The 20175-nt window shown below is 37.8% G+C and overlaps 1 protein-coding gene across 1 annotated transcript in view; it reads right to left on the reverse strand.

Annotated features, from left to right (window-relative positions):
* The window catches only part of LOC309868428 (alpha-2-macroglobulin-like), a 39960-nt gene that overhangs the window by 8736 nt on the left and 11049 nt on the right, over positions 1-20175 (reverse strand). Inside the window, exons 11-28 of the mRNA XM_082738270.1 lie at positions 19276-19437; positions 17159-17386; positions 16844-16907; positions 15512-15654; positions 14754-14903; positions 12625-12792; positions 12030-12138; positions 10538-10658; positions 9687-9915; positions 8832-8952; positions 8312-8433; positions 7877-7928; positions 4288-4371; positions 3834-4010; positions 3436-3523; positions 1854-2010; positions 1264-1338; positions 708-888 (exon numbers count right to left, since the gene is read on the reverse strand). Of these exons, the coding sequence (XP_082594396.1) occupies positions 708-888; positions 1264-1338; positions 1854-2010; positions 3436-3523; positions 3834-4010; positions 4288-4371; positions 7877-7928; positions 8312-8433; positions 8832-8952; positions 9687-9915; positions 10538-10658; positions 12030-12138; positions 12625-12792; positions 14754-14903; positions 15512-15654; positions 16844-16907; positions 17159-17386; positions 19276-19437 (2431 nt within the window). The remainder of the gene's footprint in view (positions 1-707; positions 889-1263; positions 1339-1853; positions 2011-3435; positions 3524-3833; positions 4011-4287; positions 4372-7876; positions 7929-8311; positions 8434-8831; positions 8953-9686; positions 9916-10537; positions 10659-12029; positions 12139-12624; positions 12793-14753; positions 14904-15511; positions 15655-16843; positions 16908-17158; positions 17387-19275; positions 19438-20175) is intronic.

Here is a 20175-nt window from a genome sequence, read left to right on the forward strand (position 1 = left end):
CTTCCTTCACTCTTTTCTTATGTTTAAGAAGGTATGATGCACCAGGAAAGGACTGGGTGTATCTTAAGAATGGCTATTAAAGGGGCACCTGGGTGGCTCAGTGGGTTAAAGCCTCTGCCTTCAGCTCAGGTCATGATCACGGGGTCCTGGGATCAAGCCCCGCAACCGGCTCTCCGCTCAGCAGGGGGCCTGCTTCCTCCTCTCTCTCTGCCTGCCTCTCTGCCTGCCTCTCTGCCTACTTGTGATCTCTGTCTGTCAAATAGTAAGTAAAAACTTAAAAAAAAAAAGAATGACTATTAAAATCACAATAGGTAATCCTGTCACAGCACTTACTTGTACCATATTATTTATTAAGTGCTTTGCTTGTATTCATTCATTTAATATTGACAGAACCCTATGAGGTAAATACTATTATCCGCATTTTATCATTGCAGGAACTGAAACATAGACATGGTAAGTGAGTTGTCCAAGGCCTCGTAGGTTAAGAGGCTTTGGAGCTAGTCTCTAGAGGCTGGGGGTCTCACTACTACACTAAACTGCCTCTTATCTTTTGATGTGTGACTTGCTTAAGAGAACCCAGATTTTATAGTGATATAGACAAAAGAAGACAGGGGAAAGGGGTCACAGGATGTAGGTGTGGGGGTTCTGCTGTACGGTTCTTGACACAGAGAATGGGGGTGGGGAGAGGACCGCAGATGTGCGCTCACCTTCCTTCACGGCTTCCTGATGAAGGGAGCTGAGTACGTCTCTCCTCTTCTCCTGGTTACCTGCCAGGGCGAAAGCATAGGCCAACAGTGCCTTGGTGTAGACATGCTTTCCATGGGGTCCTTCCTTTGCTGACTTCCAGGCTGACTCCAGGCAGAACAGGGCATTGCGGACAACGGGGTGCTGGGGTGAGGAAACCAAGAAAGCACAGGTCAATTTTCAAAGGCATGTGTTCATCTATTCTCATTCTTGTGGATGGAGAGAATAGTATCTTCGTGTTATCATGACATTCATAAGTCAGGAACACAGGCCATATTTTTAGAATTCATTTTGGGTGTGTATATGGCAGCAGTGGGAGGTCCATAGGGGAGAAATAGCATCCCTGGGATGGTGTCAATCTTTCTTAGTGGATTGTCCAAATTTTCTGTTGATCTGGGAAGCACCATCCCAGGCATAAAGGGAGAGCTGACACCAGACTTTGAGCAGAGGGCTGGTTCTGACAGCAGGGCAGCGATGTCACTGCATCTAGAACTACACAGGGGAGGGGGTGGTACCTACAGTGGCAGGGAGAGGAATCTCCAGAAGGGCAATGGTGATGTAGGCAGAGAGGGTCACTTCGTCTTCCACTCCACCCTGTAAGTGAGAGTCAGAGGGAGAGATCAGAGTAATTTAACTTCTGAGCGCGCTCTTCACCAGCTCTTTGCCTTCTGCTCTGTCCTGGAATTTATCCCGATTCAGATTCCTCCCCATGGGGCCAGTTACCACAATCAAGCTAAGTCCCATCCCCTCTTTCTTGGTACTATCCAGGTTTCATTTATTTATTTTTTAGTTAGTTAGTTACCTTTGCTAAAATATTCCTATATTATTACCTCTTCTCATCCTTGTGGACATCATAAATGGACAAATCAAAACTAATTCCAAGGGCGCCTGGGTGGCCCAATCTGTTGTGCCTGCCTTCGGCTCAGGTCATGATCTCAGGGTCCTGGGATGGAGTATTCACATCGGACTCCCTGCTCACAAGAAAGACTGCTTCTCCCTCTCCCTATGCTGCTCCCCCTGCTCGTGCTCTCTCGCTCTCTCTCCCAAATAAATTAAAATCTTATTAGAAAAAAAAACAATAAACCAAAACGAATGTGAGAACACCTCACCTTAATGGCATTGTTGAGCAGAGACCCGGAACTCCTGAAACAACCATTGTCCTTCTGCCTTTGGGAGAGCCAGATGAGGGCTTGGGTGATGTGTGATTTCTCGATAAAGATGTAGTTTTGAGCCTGGGCAAAAGTCTTTATTACAAAAGCGGTGAGCCTGAGCAGGGCGGAAGAGATGATATTTATGTTGTTACAATAGTTTTATAACTGTGGCACAGAAAAAGCTTCCTATGACACTGCTTACATTTATGTGAGTCACCTGACAAATATTCCTGTGTATTTAGAACTCACATCGCCTTTAGACTGCTTGATTCGTTGGCTACATCTAGTATTTCCTTGCTGACTCATTTTCTCATTGCTACAGAGAGTCTAAGAACTTCTTCTTTTTCTTTTCTTTTTTTTTTTTTTAAATATTCTATTTATTTATTTGACAGACAGATCACAAGTAGGCAGAGAGGCACGCAGAGGGCGAGAGGGGGAAGCAGGCTCCCTGATAAGAAGAGAGCCTGATGCAGGGCTTGATTTCCGGACCCTGGGATCATGACCTGAGCCGAAGGCAGAGGCTTTAACCCACTGAGCCACTCAGGCACCCCATAAGAACTTCTGATGTTACTTGTTTTTACTTATTTGAGTAAGGCTTTCTTCTCATTAGAGATTTCCTTCTGTAGATGGCAGAATTTCCTTACTTAGAAGGTTGAATAAAAAAAGAATAATAAAAAAAAGAAGATTGAATAACTTCACACTGCTTTGGTTTGCCTTTGGGATTTTATTTATCCATTTATTTTTAAGTAGGCTGTACATCCACCTTGTTGCCCAGCACAGGGCTTGAACTTGTGACCCTGAGATCAAGACCTGAGCTGAGATGAAGAGTCAGGTGCTTATCTGACTGAGCCACCTCGGTGCCCCACACCTTAAGGATTTTAAAACAATGTTGCTTGTCACTGGGTTCTCCTCTTTTCTTTCTTCCTATGAGTGAATGTATTCACAGTCAGGATGACCATGATATAAAAACAAATTAAAAGCTGAAGTGAACATCTAGAAATTAGATGTTTATCTAGAAATTGGATGATATGTTCACTGGTAATGTATTAAAAAACTCATGGCTATGGGAACTATTCTAGAAAAAAAAGTAACCATTAAAAAAAAAGAGCTGTTTCTGGGTGTCTGGGTGGCTCAGTCAGATAACCACCTGAAATTAACTGTCTGACTCTTGATTTTTGGCTCAAGTCATGATCTCAGAATCATGAGATCGAGCCCCACGTCGGAGTCTGTGCTGAGTACAGAGGCTGCTTAAGATTCTCTCCCTCTGTCCCTCCCCCTGCTCGTGCGCTCTTCCTCTCAAAAAACTAGCTGTTTTAGAAAGAATACCTTGGTTATTACTAACAGGATGAATTTAGGGAACAAATCTAACATATATTTGAATGTCAGCTTTTCCGCTTGTTACCTTGCTATATTTGTCAAGTATAACCAATTAGAGGTTTAATAATACATATCTGATAAGGTTACTGTGAATGTAATTGTGATAATATATGTAAAGAGCTGGTAAAAAAAATAAGACCTCAAAGAACTGTCAATCACTTACCAGGTATTGCCCTCATTCCTGCCATATTTCTCCCCAAAGGTGCTATAGGAGCCATCATGGTGCCTGTAATTCAGCTGCCTCTGGTAACCTGAAACAGAAGGTTAATGAAACAATTTGATCGACTGTGTATGTTGCGGCCAGAGAAATTACTAAAATGCTTCAGTTTCTCTTGTGATATTTCCTAAATTTTGCTGTCCTATGTTACAAGGTTCTTCATTTTAAACATTTATTAGAGGCTGGACCCTGGATAATCTTAAAATTAACTGTCCTTCCTATCACAGTAACTATGATACTATGATTCGCTAACATATCATAGACTTGATAAGTAACTCAAGCCTATTAGGAAATCCAATCTATTGTTAAAATGACACTGTGAAGTCTTCACTCTAATCACTCACCAGTATTAAGGTAGCCAATGGCTTTGGACATGACTTCTGGAGTCAGCTGTTGTGTTTTATTTAGATAATCCAGAACATGGATGTTGGGAGCGAAGAGGACCATATTCTGTTCTCCGCAGCCATACGGCATTTGGAGGAGATTTTGTATGTTTTGCATGGCAGAGCCCAGTATGTCTCCTAGAGAGTGAGAGAGATGGGATGTCATAAAGCTTATAGATTATAATCTATGTGAATCATTAAGAGGAAATGAATAATTTTAGGAATATTAAAAAATAAATATTTTTAGGAAGGGTGAGCTGCCCAGGGACAGAAGTATGATTGGGAACAATACAAAAGCCCAAAGAAAGAGGGAAGAATCAAGTTAATATTACAATGGTGATTTTGAGTATTTATGGAAAAGAATAAAGGAAAAACAATCAATATAGGAGAATAATTCACTAGGGCTGGAGCTTACCCACTACGAAGGTGGAGGCTCGGGCAGAGTCTTCTACTACATTCTCTGGCAACTTCAAAGATAATTGTTCAGATACCTCAGCACCTAGAGAAATAATGGAAATTACTTCTGCCATGTAACTTCTTGAAGAGCTCCAAACCCAGAAGCCAGAACTGTGCCTTACACTTAAACTTCTGAAAAGTTGTCACTATTTTAATATGCTTGTTTTATATGTGTGTGTGTGTGTGTGTGTGTGTGTGTGTGTGTGTGTGTGTATTTATCTTAAATGTGTACGAATGGGAAACTGAGATTTCCAGAAATTCTCTTTCCTCATCCCTCTTTTCCCCCATATGTAGAGTATATTCCAAAAGAAGGCTACAGATTGAGAAGTGTCCATGATGTTGTGACTCTGTTGTGGTCATCCTGTGGCTAGCATGAGATGGTTATCACAAGATGATCTCTTTAGTGTTCATCTCTAACCTCTTTATTCAACAGTGTAATGAAAAAAACCCTAATGTATTCATAAGCAAAGAAAAAAATCTCTGGAAGTTTCTGAATTCTATAATAATGCTCTGTCCTCACAGCCATCAAATTTCACCAGATATGAAGATAGTATTTTCATGGAAGATGTGGAAGTTGGGGGTGAAGAAGAACGACGTTTGACTCACTGAAAATAAAATAATTGCTGGTGACAGGCATATATGTACCGCTGTTTTAGTACTGGTAAATTTCAGGATGATGAAAGAGAAATGTATTTATTTTCATGCTGCCCGCCTTTCCTCATGAAATTAATATTGAAATTTTTGTCAAAGGGAACAAAATTTTAGTTATGCAAGAGGATTATGTTGTAGAGAACAGTGCCTACTATTTAATTTAAATTCAATTGATTAACATATAGTGCATTGTTAGTTTCAGAAGCAGAGCTCAGTTTCATCAGTCTTATATAACACCCAGGGCTCATTCTACCATGTGCCCTCCTTAATGCCCATCACCCAGTTCTCCCATCCTCCCATCCACCTCCCTTCCAGGAACCCTAAGTTGGCTTCCTGCAGTTTTTTTTTTTTCCTTTAAGATTTTAAGACAGCATAAGCAGGGGAGAGGGGCAAAGCGAGAGAGAGAAGCAGACTCCCCACTGAGCAGGGACTGTGATGTGGGGTTTGATTTCAGGACCTGGGACCATGACCTGAGCTGAAGGAAGATGCTTAAATCACTAAACCACCCAGGCACCCCTGTTTCCCCTAGTTAAGAGTCTCTTATGGTTTGTATCCCTATCCCATTTTGTCTTATTTTATTTTTCCCTCCCTTCCTCTATGATCCTCTCTTTTGTTTCTTAAATTCTACATATCAGTGAGATCCCATGATAATTGCTTTTCTCTGACTGACTTATTTTGCTTAGCATACTACCTTTTAGTTCCATCTACATTGTTGCAAATGTAAGATTTAATTTTTTGATGGCCGAGTAATATTGCATTATATATATATACACCATGTCTTTTTTTATCCATTAATCTGTCGATGGACATCTGGGCTCGCTCCATAGTTTGGCTATTGTGGACACTGCTGCTCTAAACATTGGGGGGCAAGTATCCCTTTGGATCATGTAATTTATATCTTTGGGGTAAATACCCAGTAGTGCAATTGCTAGGTCATAGGGTAGCTCATTTTTAATTTTTTGAGGAGCTTCCATTTTGTTTTCCAGAGTGGCTGTACCAACATACATTCTAGAACAGTGCCTACTATTAACAGTATCATACTTTACACTTAAAAACTTGTTAATAAGATAGATCTCACATTAAGTGTTCTTATCACATAAAACTATAATAAGAGATATATCTGTAAGACATACTTGCGTATATATTATTTATATGTTAAAGAAACCTCTCTTACCTTCATTCAAAAAAATAAGAAAACAGATGCCATAAACAAAGGTAAAAGACAAATTGCCAAGCGAAAAAAATTGCAACTTATTTGATAAAAAATCAGTGTCATACAGATGAAGCAGAAAAAAAGACAAACCATTAGAACCTGAATGGTCAAAGGATATGAAGTCATTTATGAATATGTAAAAATAAGCTCATATTCACTTGTGAGTATAGAAATTAAGATAGAAACAACACTATTTTTCATGCAAATTTTTCATGAAAATTGAAAACTCTGATGGTTAAAGATGATGGTGATTGTGCAGCACAATATAAACTGGTGAGACTATTAACACATTTAGGTAATAAAAGAAAGGTTTTTAAGTTCTATTAAAATTTAAGAATATACATGTTCCCTGTTAGAAATTTCACATTTTGTTATCTACCTTAAATATACTTGCATGTATATATAAGGAGGCATTCATTCATTCATTCATTCTGGCAAATAGTTTAAAAAATTTGATCAATAGCTAAAAAACAATCAGAACCATGATATATTGATAATATGGAATTAAAAGGGACTGAAAAAGATTACCTACTTCTATAATTTAATATGGCTAGATTTCTAAAATAGGTTGCTCAGTAAAAAGTTATAAATGTTAGTTACAGAATGAAACATATACCAGTTATATAAATCACATATGTAAACATTCATGTGCACAGTATTTCTAAACATATATGGATGATCATTGAAGTATTGAAAAAGTTTCCCTTTAATATGAAGTTTTATTTTGTAAAGGAGAATATATTTTTGTATTACATGGGCAATTAAGTTAATTTTAATAGAACTACTTGATGATTAGCCCTAGATACATAAGAAATAAATAAAAATGAAGAACTCAGTAATGGAAGACATACCAAGATTAAAGGATTTGGTGGCAAACTTACTTAAATTTTAAAATAAGGCTAAACGACCAGAACACATTTTATATATTTGAAGTCTTGAGAGTATAATAAGCATAATAAACAGAACTGCTTATTATACAAAGAGAAAAGAAATATATATATATAAATATTATATAAACTGAAGAGAAAGGCAAAAAGACATGTATGATATTGATTTGACATTGTTTGAGGTGAGAACATACTGTGCTGATAACTTTCTTAGTGTATTAGCATTCTGTGTTTTTGTTTAGACTAGAACACTCTCCACCAAAATAAAGTTATATCTTCTACTGTGAGTTTCTTTAGTATCTTCTCAAATGACTGATAGAATATTAGGTACAAGATTGGCATCAAACAAATAATGATATGACAATAATGGTATAGGCTGAGACTATTCTTTCTTTAGGACACAGCATGGTCCCATTATCAAATGCTCTTGTCTATGCAAAACTCAATGATGAGGTGGCTTGAATTTGGCTACCCATATGGTATGTAACCAAATATTCAAGGAAACATTGCTTTTGGCAATATTCATTCCTATGTAACCATTGCCTATGTAACCTCGTCATACATAGAAGGACATCTGGGTGTTTGTAAAAGTGCTATAACAGATAAAAATTTGGAAAGCATGGGCTAGGGATAGTCTCCTGATCAAATCATGTGGCTTCTCTAGGAACTAGTTGCCTCATTTATCAAATGGGTCAAGCTCATAGGGAGGTGTAGGAATAAGATATAGGATTCTCTGAACTTTAAATATTATAGAAACTTTAGTCAGTGCTATTCTAATTATGATGAATGACTCTTACCTGATGGGCAGAGCAGGGAATTAAATGTTGCTTCCTTCTCTAGTCCTTCAGGCTGTAGGTGGAAAGAAAGAAAAGTAGAGGTGAGAATGGACAATTATGTTGATAGTGGAACCACCAATTTCCTGATCAGGAAGAGAAGAATTGGAGCTGACTTCCAATTGTATCACATAAAGAATTGTTAAGTATAAGCAATATGAAGAACAGAGAGGAGAAAATGAGGAAAAATTATGTAAATATCAAGAGAGAAAGATAGAGATTGAGAGATAAAGAGAGAGAAGAGAGACTATTGTGAAATATTCTTATGTACTTAAGTATTATTTATAATCTTATGTGCTTATGTATTATTTCACCCTTCTTATCTAAAACTTGGAACCTTCAACGCACCATTGTTTTTATTGGCTCATGGTGACCTACCAAATAGGTAGGCTTACTTACTTCAACCAGCAGGGACTTAATAATGGTGTCCTTCTTGCCATATTCAGGGACCACCACCACCTCAGTCCCACATAGCTCTTGAGACTCCAGTGCCTCTGCACTCACGGTGAAATTCACATTTCCTAAAAAAGGGGCAATACAGATGAGCACCATCTCCTTCTTTCTCCATGTCTCCAAACCTCAAGATTTGTTAAGTGTTCAATACTTTGTAACCTTTTTTTTGTTCTTGTTTTATGAAAACACAGGAGCAGGAATGGAAGCAGCAGCAACTAGAGGCTAGTGACCCTGAGAATCCAAGGCAGAGATAGATGGAGGCAAGCGAAGGAGGGGGGATAGTCTTCTAGACATCCTAGAATAAAAGACAAAGGAAAAAGTATCTACAAGGCAGTGGCAGCAGGGATGGGGTGTGTGTATGGGGGGGGCATGGTCTTTGCCTGAGGGAAGTAGCACTAGATGTAAGGATCCAACTGATATATACAATCCTTGAGTAGAGAATTGTCTCTAGGAGACTGTTCCTCACCTAATGCCTTTGGCCTTACTGCCCAGGACACGGTTTGTCGGCCGTTCCCACAGATGCAGTGAGACTCTTGTTCCTTCTCCTGGACTAGGAATGCAGGATTCAGTTCTAGCTGCACACTAACCTGAAACCACAGGTGAGACAAAAAGACAGATTAGAGGGAGAAGGGAACCAAAGGTAGAACGGTTTGAAAAAAAGCATATTGGGGGACTGCTTAGATATTAAGTTGCCTACTACTGAAGCTGATCTAAACATAGACTGACTACCTAACAGTGGATCTGACATTGAAATCTTTGTATTTTAATACAAATAATCTGCTCTTTTGTGGGGTGACACAAGAGGTCAGGAAAAGTAGAACGCCCCTGCCTGCAGAACTTCTACTTCTTTGGCCTGGAATCTTGACCATTCCCTCAGCTCTCCCAGCAGAGTGTTCAAGATTTATAAACTGTTATGGGTTCAGCAGAGGTAAGATGCTCAAAAGTAACTTTCAAAGTAAGGCTTAATCTAATTAATACTTTATGATGATATATAAAAGGTAAATATATGGAACATACAAGTCAAAAACTTGGATCTAGGACATGAGAATGAAGTCTACTGATTTTTGTTTGCTATGTCAGGAATCTTCATATTGTGAAAACTTCCTAATCTTATGGGCAAGGGTCAGAAGCTTGTTTGAAGTTGCAAGTATATGGAAATATCAGCAACCATAGCTTCTATCACATCTGAATATCTCTGAGAGTATTCCTCCTCGGGTAAGAGCCCCTTATACACAGAAGCTTGTCAGTATTTCAAAGAATAGGATTTTTAATTTACTTGACTGCCATACCTGTGTTCAATTTAGGAAAGAGAGGTCTTTACCTGGATGCATTTGGGAAGGTAGTTGAGGACAGTGGCCTTGAGTGTGAAGGCCTCTCCGCGGATCACAGAGTAGGGCATTGTGAGTTCCACAAAGAAGGGCTGGAAGGCTCGGAAGGAGGCAGGAAGAGAGAGACCAAGTCCAGTGACATTGGACAGGCAGAAGGCCCCTGCCTTCCACTCCGTGATGGTATCAGGGACTCTTACTCCCACTTCGGCCACTCCTGATGAGCTGGGGAGAATGGCAATGTGAAGAACAGAAAGTGAGCAGTTAAAGAAATCCTTTCTAGGAAGAGAATCCCTATAAATAATTCTATTGTCATGACTTATGCACCCAGTAGAAATGTCAATAAAGGAGAATATCATCAAGACTCAAAGTGGGAAAATGTAAGAAGTCCTTTACTTCCAATTCTGTTTTCAATTCTAGTCTTTATCAGAATTTCCTATAGACACAGAATTATAGCATTTTCTAGTATAGACACTATTGTTATGAAATAAATATGTATTTTGAGATTGCTCTTAAATTTTACTCTTTAAAATGCTGTTCTAATGAAGGCAGGCTTTTTAAAGTTTTAATTCTACTACTACGGTGTGTAGTTGGCCTGACTGATTCTGTTTTTAACTCAAGATTGTTGGCCAGTGAAGAATCTCATATAGGTGTTAGTCTCTGCAGGGCCTGGTCATATTTACTCCTTATTCCCATTTTCTGGAAGTCTTAGAATTAACTGTGTGCAAAATTTCTTAGCTCTGATGCAATGTGTCTAAGAGATACTTGGATATTGAAAAATTGGCTAAAAATGGAAAATTGTGAGAAGTCTATATCATTGCCTTTTTATATAAAGAAAGTTACTTACTCTAACACCAGCAAGTCCCAGATCCACGTCTCTGGGAAGTACTTTCGCACAGTCTCTGGGGGAGCCTCGGAAACAAGGGCCATCTCCGTAAATTCATTTCCTCTTTGCAATCCAGATACGGCTATGGTGGGTGGGGGGGAGACAGAAATAATAAATACACAGATAAAGAGATTATAATACATTCTACAGAAGAAATAAATAGGGTGATAGAATAGACAAAAACCAAAAGAGGATGCTTGGGTGATAATGGAAAGCTTCCTTGAGGAGGTGATATTTTTGCTGACTCCTGGAGTCTTAGATGAGTTCTAAGTGAGCTGGAAGAAAAGAGTCACAAGCAGAGGGCAGAGGCCTAGAGGCAGAAGGAGCTTGGGATGGCCTATGGAGCAGAAAAAGAGTCCTCTGTGGTCACTGTGCTCTGTCTCAAGAGGAAAATGATAGGAAGTGTGTTAGGAGGAGGAGAAGACTCGGTTTCCATTTAGTGTGTTCCTCTGTGGGATCAAAGAAACATCATACCCAAACATGAAGACAATGGCTCTGAGAAAGTTTATAGGAGTGAGGGATCAAGGATTAAAAAAATTCTTTATTTCCACATGCGCCAGAAAGTCAGTCAGGTCTTTTCACCTATTTAACTTCTGTTAATGGTGTACTGGTAAATAGTCAACAATCGGTTCTCTGAAAAAAGTTTGTACATATATATATATACCTTGTACATACGTAAGTTTACTATAAATTCTACTGTAAAGGATGGTAGACTTTTATTTATAAGTAATAAAAATATATAATATTTACTTAAATTCCACATAACCAGTTAATTTTCACCAAACGCTTTCCTTGATTTTTGACACATTCTCTAGATGTACTCAACCTATATTCCACCATGATTTGACAAAATCAGACTAGAAATAAGTGGTTGGTTACTATCTGATTCATCAGTAAAGTAATCCATTTCATTGACAAGTGAATGTGACTTCAACATGAATACTGGCTGCTAATTCTGGTAAGTTAAAGGGCTTCCCTATCTAACTGGTGAGAATGTAGTCCCAACTTGTGAATATTTCTGTTTCACAACAGATAAGTTTATACTTATTCTCTGCAAATTATGTTTCCTTCTCAACCTCGCCCATTCCCACATCTCCATTTACTAGAGGGAGTCATTCTTTTATGAATGGCTTTCTTGATTGCTCAGTCAGAATTAACCCTTTCTTTTATTTTGCTTATCTGCCCTTCTCTCTCTCTCTTTTTAAAAATGGAAGTATAGTCGACACACGATGTTACTGTACCTCTCAGAAAACATCTCAGTCTGCTTTGTATTCTCTTCAGCATGTGGGGGCTTGACACAGTCAGAAATTTGGGGTTTGTATCACTATGTGATCTTGAGCAAGAACTTTAATATATCCGAATCACAGGGACTTTTTGGTTAATTTTATCACATTTTATCTTTTAAAATATTCTTTTATTTGACTAAGGATATTAACTTTTATTAGTTCTTTACCTGGAGAAGCGAATAGTCTTCGAGATGAGTATATTGCTTTGTGTTCAGGTTGTGAACATACTTTGGGTTTGTGAATCTTTGTGTTGGTGAACACCTTTAAGCCCATATCCTGTGAACGAGATTATCACCTAATCAGTATCTAAGTATTCTAAAATATATATGGGCACACATTTCATTGCATTTCACAAATAATTCAATTAACTTAATACTAAACTTTCTATGTTCACATCTGTAGAAGGGATATTGGTATACATATGGAGGTAATTTTATTCTGTTGTTAAGATTCTTTTAACAGTAATATTTTATATATATGATTTTTATAAATAGCACAAGGCAATGAATTTCAGGAAAATTAAATTAAAAAAATTTAAATTTAAATTAAAAAAAATACTTGATTACTAGTCCAAAAAATTCTAGCCTTGACTCTGTTGCTATTAGCAGATCTGCAACTATCAGTGACCTTGGAGAAGTCACTTGACCTCTCTGTGTCCTAGTACCTTCAATTATGATATGAAGAAATTATAATAAATAATTCTTTAATATATAATATTTTGTAAATCTTTAGAAGGGATCATCTATTGTATAAGGAATTTACCTGTAGGAAGCTATACATATCTTTTTCATTTGTATTTGACACAGGGGAATACATGACCCCGTTGATATAGACATTATGGTGATTGACACAGTCTCTCTCATCTTCCTCCTGCTGATGCAAGCTTCCAGGGAAACCAGTGAGGTCCTTCATGGGTAGCAGGTTATAAACCTGTACAAATGCAAAGGACAAAAGGACAAACTTACTTGTGGCTTATTCTTTTTAAATGCAAAGAGAAAAGTATAATCACCATCAGTCTTTGAGTGCCAGTGTTGCTTCAGTAATTTGCAGAGATGATTTCAAAGCTGTTTTTAAGAGAGAGAGAGAAAAAAAGCCTAAACATTCCCATCTGAGTACTCAAAGACCACAATAATTTGTTACAAAGTTCAGAGGCAAACACTAGACTCCATACTGGAATGGAATAAAACTTTGAGATAAATTGATGTCTGCTGTATTTGAGACATAGTATAAAATTTCAGGATGATAGAATGAAATGATGGCTTTGTCTCTGCTTGTGGTTTGCAACTGACCTAGTGTGTAACAAAGTTAATGAACTTATGTTCTAAACTGCCACATGAATAAGCGTATGTCCTCTAAGTAGGACGGGATAGATTTTCTTAGGTATTATTCATGGGAACAAAATGCTCCAGACCTTCACACAGCACATAAAGTACTGGAAATGATGTTTCCAAATTCATTTGAAAGGGAAGGGGAAGACAGATGTAAAAATGTTGATAGTGCACTGTGTTATGTTCAGAGGGATTTAAAACTACTTGGCCAAGTAAGTAGGGTAATGAAATTAAATGCTCTCTCAAAGGTAGCTCTGTCTTACTATTCCCCACCTCCCTGCTCTGCTATTTTCTCCAAAGCGTATCATGTGTTACTATCTATCTCATCTTTGGAAACACAAGTCCCAAGAAAGCATGGCTTTTTGTCTTTTGAATAGGTCACTACTAGATCCGCAGCACTTCAGCAAACAGTGGGCACACCTAGAACACAGCAGACACTAAATAAATATGTGTTGAATGGATGGCTTATGCTGTTGGGAGTGAAATGTTTCATTAGTAAAATGTTATCAAGGCTGGGAGGATTGGGCTAGTGTTCTACCCCAAGTCTACTGTTAACTACCTAAAAGTTTCTGCTTTTTTTTTAATTAAGAAAACCAATGGGAAGGACATTCTGCCTTCTCTATCTGCCAACACTGTTATAATTTAGAAAACCCCCCTGAGAACTATAAAATTATGTTATATAAACATAAAACATCATTATTTTCCCACATATCCTCTTGTTCCCATTGAAATGTACTTAATACTTCCTTTAGAAGAATTCTAATATTTTCGATTAAATTTCATTTGGAAGGACCAAAATGTTCAATGTCTTTTCTTATAACTTTCTTTTTCAGGGAGTAAAATATTAATTTCCTTTTGTAAAATTTTGATAGTAAGAAAAAAAAAATACCGAGGTTATTTCAACTGACTTTCTATTGAAAATTGGAAGATGTAAGCGGACTAATGTTAGTTCGTGTTGTTGTTTCTCATTGTTCTATTCCAGCCACACTCTTGTGCTATTTCTTCTCTTCACCCAACATTTTAAAGGATTTCATTTACCAATTATGTTGGTAAATGAAAGTAATTCATTTTTCCAAATTTTTATTCATCAGAGATATTGTTTCTTCCTTTAGAAATGGTGTTCATCTTGGGACATACACTGTTTGCTATAATTCTTATAAAAACAGAAATCTGATATTTAATATCAGTTTTAGTGCAGGTCAGTGCACCACTTTTGTTAGGCTTTTTCAAACATTACGACTAGCTTGAAAATGACTATTACTGGTTTTATCAAGCTCCAGGATTTCAGGAACTTTGAATGGTGCTTGATTTTATTAATATGTATATAAAACATATACATACATATGTTTGTATAAGCATGTATATAAAATTATGTAAATAAATATATATGTATTCAAATGTAATATATTTCTTATCAAAAAAGTGCCCATGAAGGAGATAAAAACTATGAACTCCTAGATAAATAAAATTTTAATAGATCCAATCTTACTCAGGTAAGCATTTCTCCTTGCTCTGAGCCCCTTGTGTGGCCTTTCCTGACCCCCAAGGCTGCTGGGAACTCACCGAGGCTGCGGACAGCTCTGCTTCAGGCTTCATGAGCAGCACACTTTGGTCCACCGCACGGAGGGCGCACAGCGATTGAGGAGAAGCTGAAACTCGCAGGTGGGCATGTGAAGCCGGAAGACTTTGCGCTGGGCGGAAGCTCAGGTCCACCTATGGAATTGGGGAGAACAGTCAAAAAAACAAATGTCCTGATTTAACTGTGCATTCACAAGCATTTCCCGAGGGTTCCTCACGTTCAATATACGCTCACTCTGACTTGGTGATGGTTGGCACCATGTGAGTCTTGGGGCTTTTTGTCCCTTACACATCATTCTGATGCTCAAGAATAAGTTGAGCCATTATAATGATATCTAATTATTCTTATAAATTGTTAAATTTGAGACGTCATTTTTTACCTTTGGCACATGGTAAGGTGTTTATCAAGTGTGGGTGGAACGCAAATGGTTCTAGATGCTCTTGTATTTTTCTTTTGGCTCTTTAGTAGCCTTAAAAACTCACTTACATATTTTCCAACACTTCATCATGGAAAGGAGCAAGGTATTCTGAACTGTATCATATAGTAAGAGACAATGCATGAGAATTTTGAACCAAGAGTCAAATGACATGTCTTCTTAGTGTGACTCTGCCATTACCCTGCCGAGAATCTCTGGAAAATTCATTTAATTCCTTTGGCCCCAGTGTCCACATGCAGAACGTAATTGATAATAACAGCAACTTTTGGTTTTAAATGTTGAAAATTTCATGATAAAGAAACCCACCTTGTTGGCTAGACAGTTTTCAACCTCGTATTTTGCAGAATCCCCGACCACTTCCCCATCAGGTAAAATGGTGAAGAGGAGCAATCGAGCGATGGGAGCAATGTCTGTCTCCACAGGGACGGACACGGAAAAATGGCCATTCACTGGAGCACAGAGAGAACGAGGAGGTGATTATGGCTTAGACAACTCCCCGGGGCTGAAATAAAATTTTTCTGTTGCACAGAGCCATTTTTAGGAGCGTGGGCTAGTGAATGACTGTTTCTATTAGTTGGTATAACAGATAAAAGAAAAAGTAGATGTGATAAATGAATATTTATGACTAAGAATTCTCTACCACTAAGAACTCTAGCTTTAGAGAAAATTTTATTGAAGTGTTCTCTCATAAATCATATAATGATTTCACACCAATTTTCAGCTTTAGCTCATCTCTGTAAAGTTCTGATGCTATCTGAGGATATGGAGATAGCATGGCTACTATTTGATCTAGACTTCACACGAGAGGAGGGAACTAGAACATGAAGTTGTGTGATGTAATCGTCAGAGTTCAGCACATTGTATTTATCCTTCTATCTTCTTTAACTTTCTATGAACAAAATATTCTACTTTTTTTTCTTAAGCGGAATACTGTGCTCCTTTGATAGTTGTTTTTTGATGCCTACATAGTCATATTAAAGTTCTGTAAATAAGGCTACAATGGTGCTTTTCTGTTGCTATGAAGATGCATCAAAATAGTAGCTCACTGATAGTTAAGAGAGTAGCTCACAGATAGTTTTCTTATAAGTGGTTTTCAAACTTCTTTAGAAGAGCAGAAGACGTCACAGGTTTATATTGCTGCATATTTGTTCATGGCGAGAGTCCAATTCAATGGTGGAAGTATCTAATGCAACTTTCCATAAATCAGAACTATCTTCAAAAAGGAAATATGATACAAAGATAGAAATGACTCAGCCAAAGACCTAGTGCCTAGGAAGCACTCCAAGCATTCCAAGCATTCTCTCTGTCTTCTGAAATAGTTCTAAAATGTCATTTTGAGAAGAAGCTCCATGAATATTTATGGTTTGAAAATCTGGAATAAGCATAGATTCTAAAACAACAACCTCAACATTTTAAGTAATCTGAACAGAAGAAGCTGAAGGAAAAGAAAAATATTTCATAAAGGGCAAAATGGACGAACAAACAAACACCCATTCTTTTTTTCTCCTCTCAACTTCTCATTTATTGGAGTTTGATGGAAATCACCACCGTTTATTTGAAACTTTTTCTGGTATTTCTGCAACTTAACGCTGACTATGTCAAAGTGGGGCAGAGACGTACAATTGTGGAAATACTCACTATTTCCCTGTTCCACAGGCAGCACATGCATCCCATTTCGGACAATGCCTCCCTTTGCCATGATCTGCAAAAAACGAAAGGAAAAGAAATTTTGTTTGCCTGACAGAAATCTTGTACCCCACGTCCTGCCCTTCATGCGTTCTGTTTGTTGTACTGAGCTCCAGCTGGCAATAATTAGCCCTAAGAGAAGTCGAACTTTCAACAGGAACTTGGATAATAAGTCAAAGTAGTGATGGCTAAAAGAATTTCCTAATTCCTTGCCTCACAGAGGACTTTTGCTTATGGGTGAGTCAATGAAGTGGCCTTCCTTCTTACCAGATAATAGAACACGAGTTCCTTCAGCTCCTGCAGGACCTGTCCACTCAGAATATAATGTGCTCGAACTGTCTGAGTTTGGCCGCAGGGCAGTTCACCAGGCATGGGCTCTAGGTGGACAAAACTCTTGCTTGGGGAAAATACAAGATCAGCAGTGTGATCAGCTTCTTCGTACTCTGCCGACAGCCACTGGTAGACGTAACAGGGACTAGGATCCTTGTGTCTGACCTAATGAATTTAAAAAACAATATTATTTTCTAGATTGTATGTCATAGAGAATCAGCATTGTCACAAAACTGCATTAGTTCACTGTCTTCCCTTAACGAGTACTTAGAAAGCTTTTGCTCCACAGTAAAAAGTGAGAGAGTGTTTATCTGTATTGCAGACCTTAACCCTGCAGAGGCTCCTTGGGTTGGTGTTTAAATTTCTGAAGTGCATACATGGAGGCATTTTTTTGCTCTGCTTAATGTGCTCGACATTTTGGGGGCCACTTTACCTATGCCGACAGAGAGGCTGGAAATATAAAACCTCATTGAGGAGATTAAATACTCTCCAGAAACTGAAGAACAACATTCCAGAAACCTATTTATGATGGGTTTCAAATAGGTACTATGAATAAATGTGATACTGCAACCATAGGGATCTGAGAACACTTTCTGTCAATGGCTTTGGTTCATGAGTTGAGTTGATGAATTAACTGACATCGCTCTCTCTTGGGCTGTCCTAAGGCTGGTTATTTTTAAAGCTTTCTGTGGTTCTGGACTCTCAAGGTTTATAGGCGCTATTTGAGTTGCAGTGTAACTTTTCTCTATGTAGAAGTTATTCCTTATTCCTTATTCTTACCCTCGCCTCCCAAGCGATTTGAATGAATCCTTGTGTCAGCAAAACACTTTCATTTATATTTTAATATATGTTCTAGTGATAACAGTAAATGATTATCAAAAAGAGGGAGCATTTAAAAATAATTTTTTGAAAAAGATTTAATTTATTTATTTGACAGAGAGAAAGATCACAAGAAGGCAGAGAGGCAGGTGGGGTGTGGGGTGGGAGGGAAGCAGGTTCCCCACTGAGCAGAGAGCCCAGATGTGAGCTCGATCCCAGGACCTGAGATCATGACCTAAGCCAAAGGCAGAGGCTTAACCCACTGAGCCACCGGCGCCCCTAAAAATAATATTTTTATTTTCAGGTTGAGAACACTGCCTAGCACATAGAAAATATCCAAGACACTTCTTGATCGAATAAATGAATGAATGCTCGATTTTTAATTATTAGAAGATATCTGAGGGTTTTGAAGGTGTGGGGAGTTGGAGGTTGGGGGAGCGAGGTGGTGGGTATTATGGAGGGCACGTATTGCATGGAGCATTGGGTGTGGTGCATAAGCAATGAATTCTGTTATGCTGAAAAGAAATAAAACAAAACAAAAAAAAACCAAAAAAAACTAGCTGCTCGTGGGTATTAAGGAGGGCACGTTTTGCATGGAGCACTGGGTGTGATGCATAAACAATGAATTTTAAAACAGTGGAAAAATAAAGTTAAAAAAATTAAATACAAAAGATTTAAAAAAAAGAAGATATGGGCTTTCATGCCATCTATTTTAAGTGCAGTCAATATAATATACTATTTATCCTGTTTATTTATCATTATTATGTAATATCTATTGTATAGCCATATATCTCTTACTGTATATCTACATTTCTATGCTATACAAAGTAAATTATATGGGGATTAAAAAAAATCTGGAGAAACACTAGAATAGCAGGACAAAAATAAAGTAGGAAAAACAATTGAGAGTATATATGCTCGAAAGCAAATGCTAGTGATGTTGAACTGGACTTTTACAATGAAAGCCAAGGTAAAGGGAGCTTGTGTTATCATTTCTTATATGTAAATTTTTATTTATTTTTATTTCAAAAAAACACATCAACTGTTAAAAAAGAAATTAAACATCACATTTAATCCCACCACCCTGAAAACTAAAGGGTGTTATGTTTGTTTGTTTATTTATTTATTTATTGTTTCCATAGGACTAAACACAACTTGGAAGTATCATCACCTTTAGGCTGCAACCTTATTTCCAAGACTACTTCATGTCATTGGTAACTTCTCCTCAAACTTACCCTGACAGTGAGAGAGGTACCCGTAATGTTGGTGGTGTTGATAGAGAACTGAACCAGGCCATGCTCATCAGTGGTGGCATTGGAGTTATAGTTAGCTTCATTTGCTGTGATGAAGACAAGTTCATCTGGCATGGGGACACCTTTCCAATCCACTAGTTGCACCTGAAGATTAAAATCTGTGGATCAGTTATATGATTAATACCCGGTATTCACCAAACATTCATTTTATCACAAATATTTATTATGTCCTATATACTGGATGTGGTTCCAGGCATTGAGGCTAACAGTGGTGAACAAAGCAAGGTTCCTGCTGTCATAGAAAAGAGATATATGTTAAATAAACACATAGATGATATATATTTATTTAGTAGTAATCAGCCCTAAGACAAAAAATAAAGCATTGTGGGGATGCCTGGGTGGCTCAGTCAGTTAATCAACTGCTTCTTGATTTCAGCTCAGGTTGATCTCAGATTTGTAGGATTGAGCTCCACACTGGGCTCTGCACTGGGTGCAGAGCCTGCTTATGATTCTCTCTCTTCCTCTCCCCTGCTCCTACTCCCCTCCAAATAAAATAAAATAAAGCAGTGTGAAAAGATTAAGAATTATGGAGCTGATGATAGGGGTGACCTGAAAAAAGGATTCTGTGGATATTTTGGAAATGCCATGTACTATATAGAACTCTTGGAGAGTTACAGAGCAACAAGTGCCAGATAGTAATGAAAATTTTTAACTCCTTAGCCAAATTTAACTGTGCTCCAAACACTTATTTTATGACCGACCCTTAACTTTCTGTGGATTAGTGTTCTAAAATAATAAGTGCAAAAGATAGCAATTGCTAATACATTACCTTGTATACTTTTCTAGTTGTTTTTTTATACATCTGCTTCTCAATCCAGACTT

This window comes from Mustela nivalis (assembly GCF_964662115.1).
Source record: "Mustela nivalis genome assembly, chromosome: 7".
Taxonomy (NCBI): domain Eukaryota; kingdom Metazoa; phylum Chordata; class Mammalia; order Carnivora; family Mustelidae; genus Mustela; species Mustela nivalis.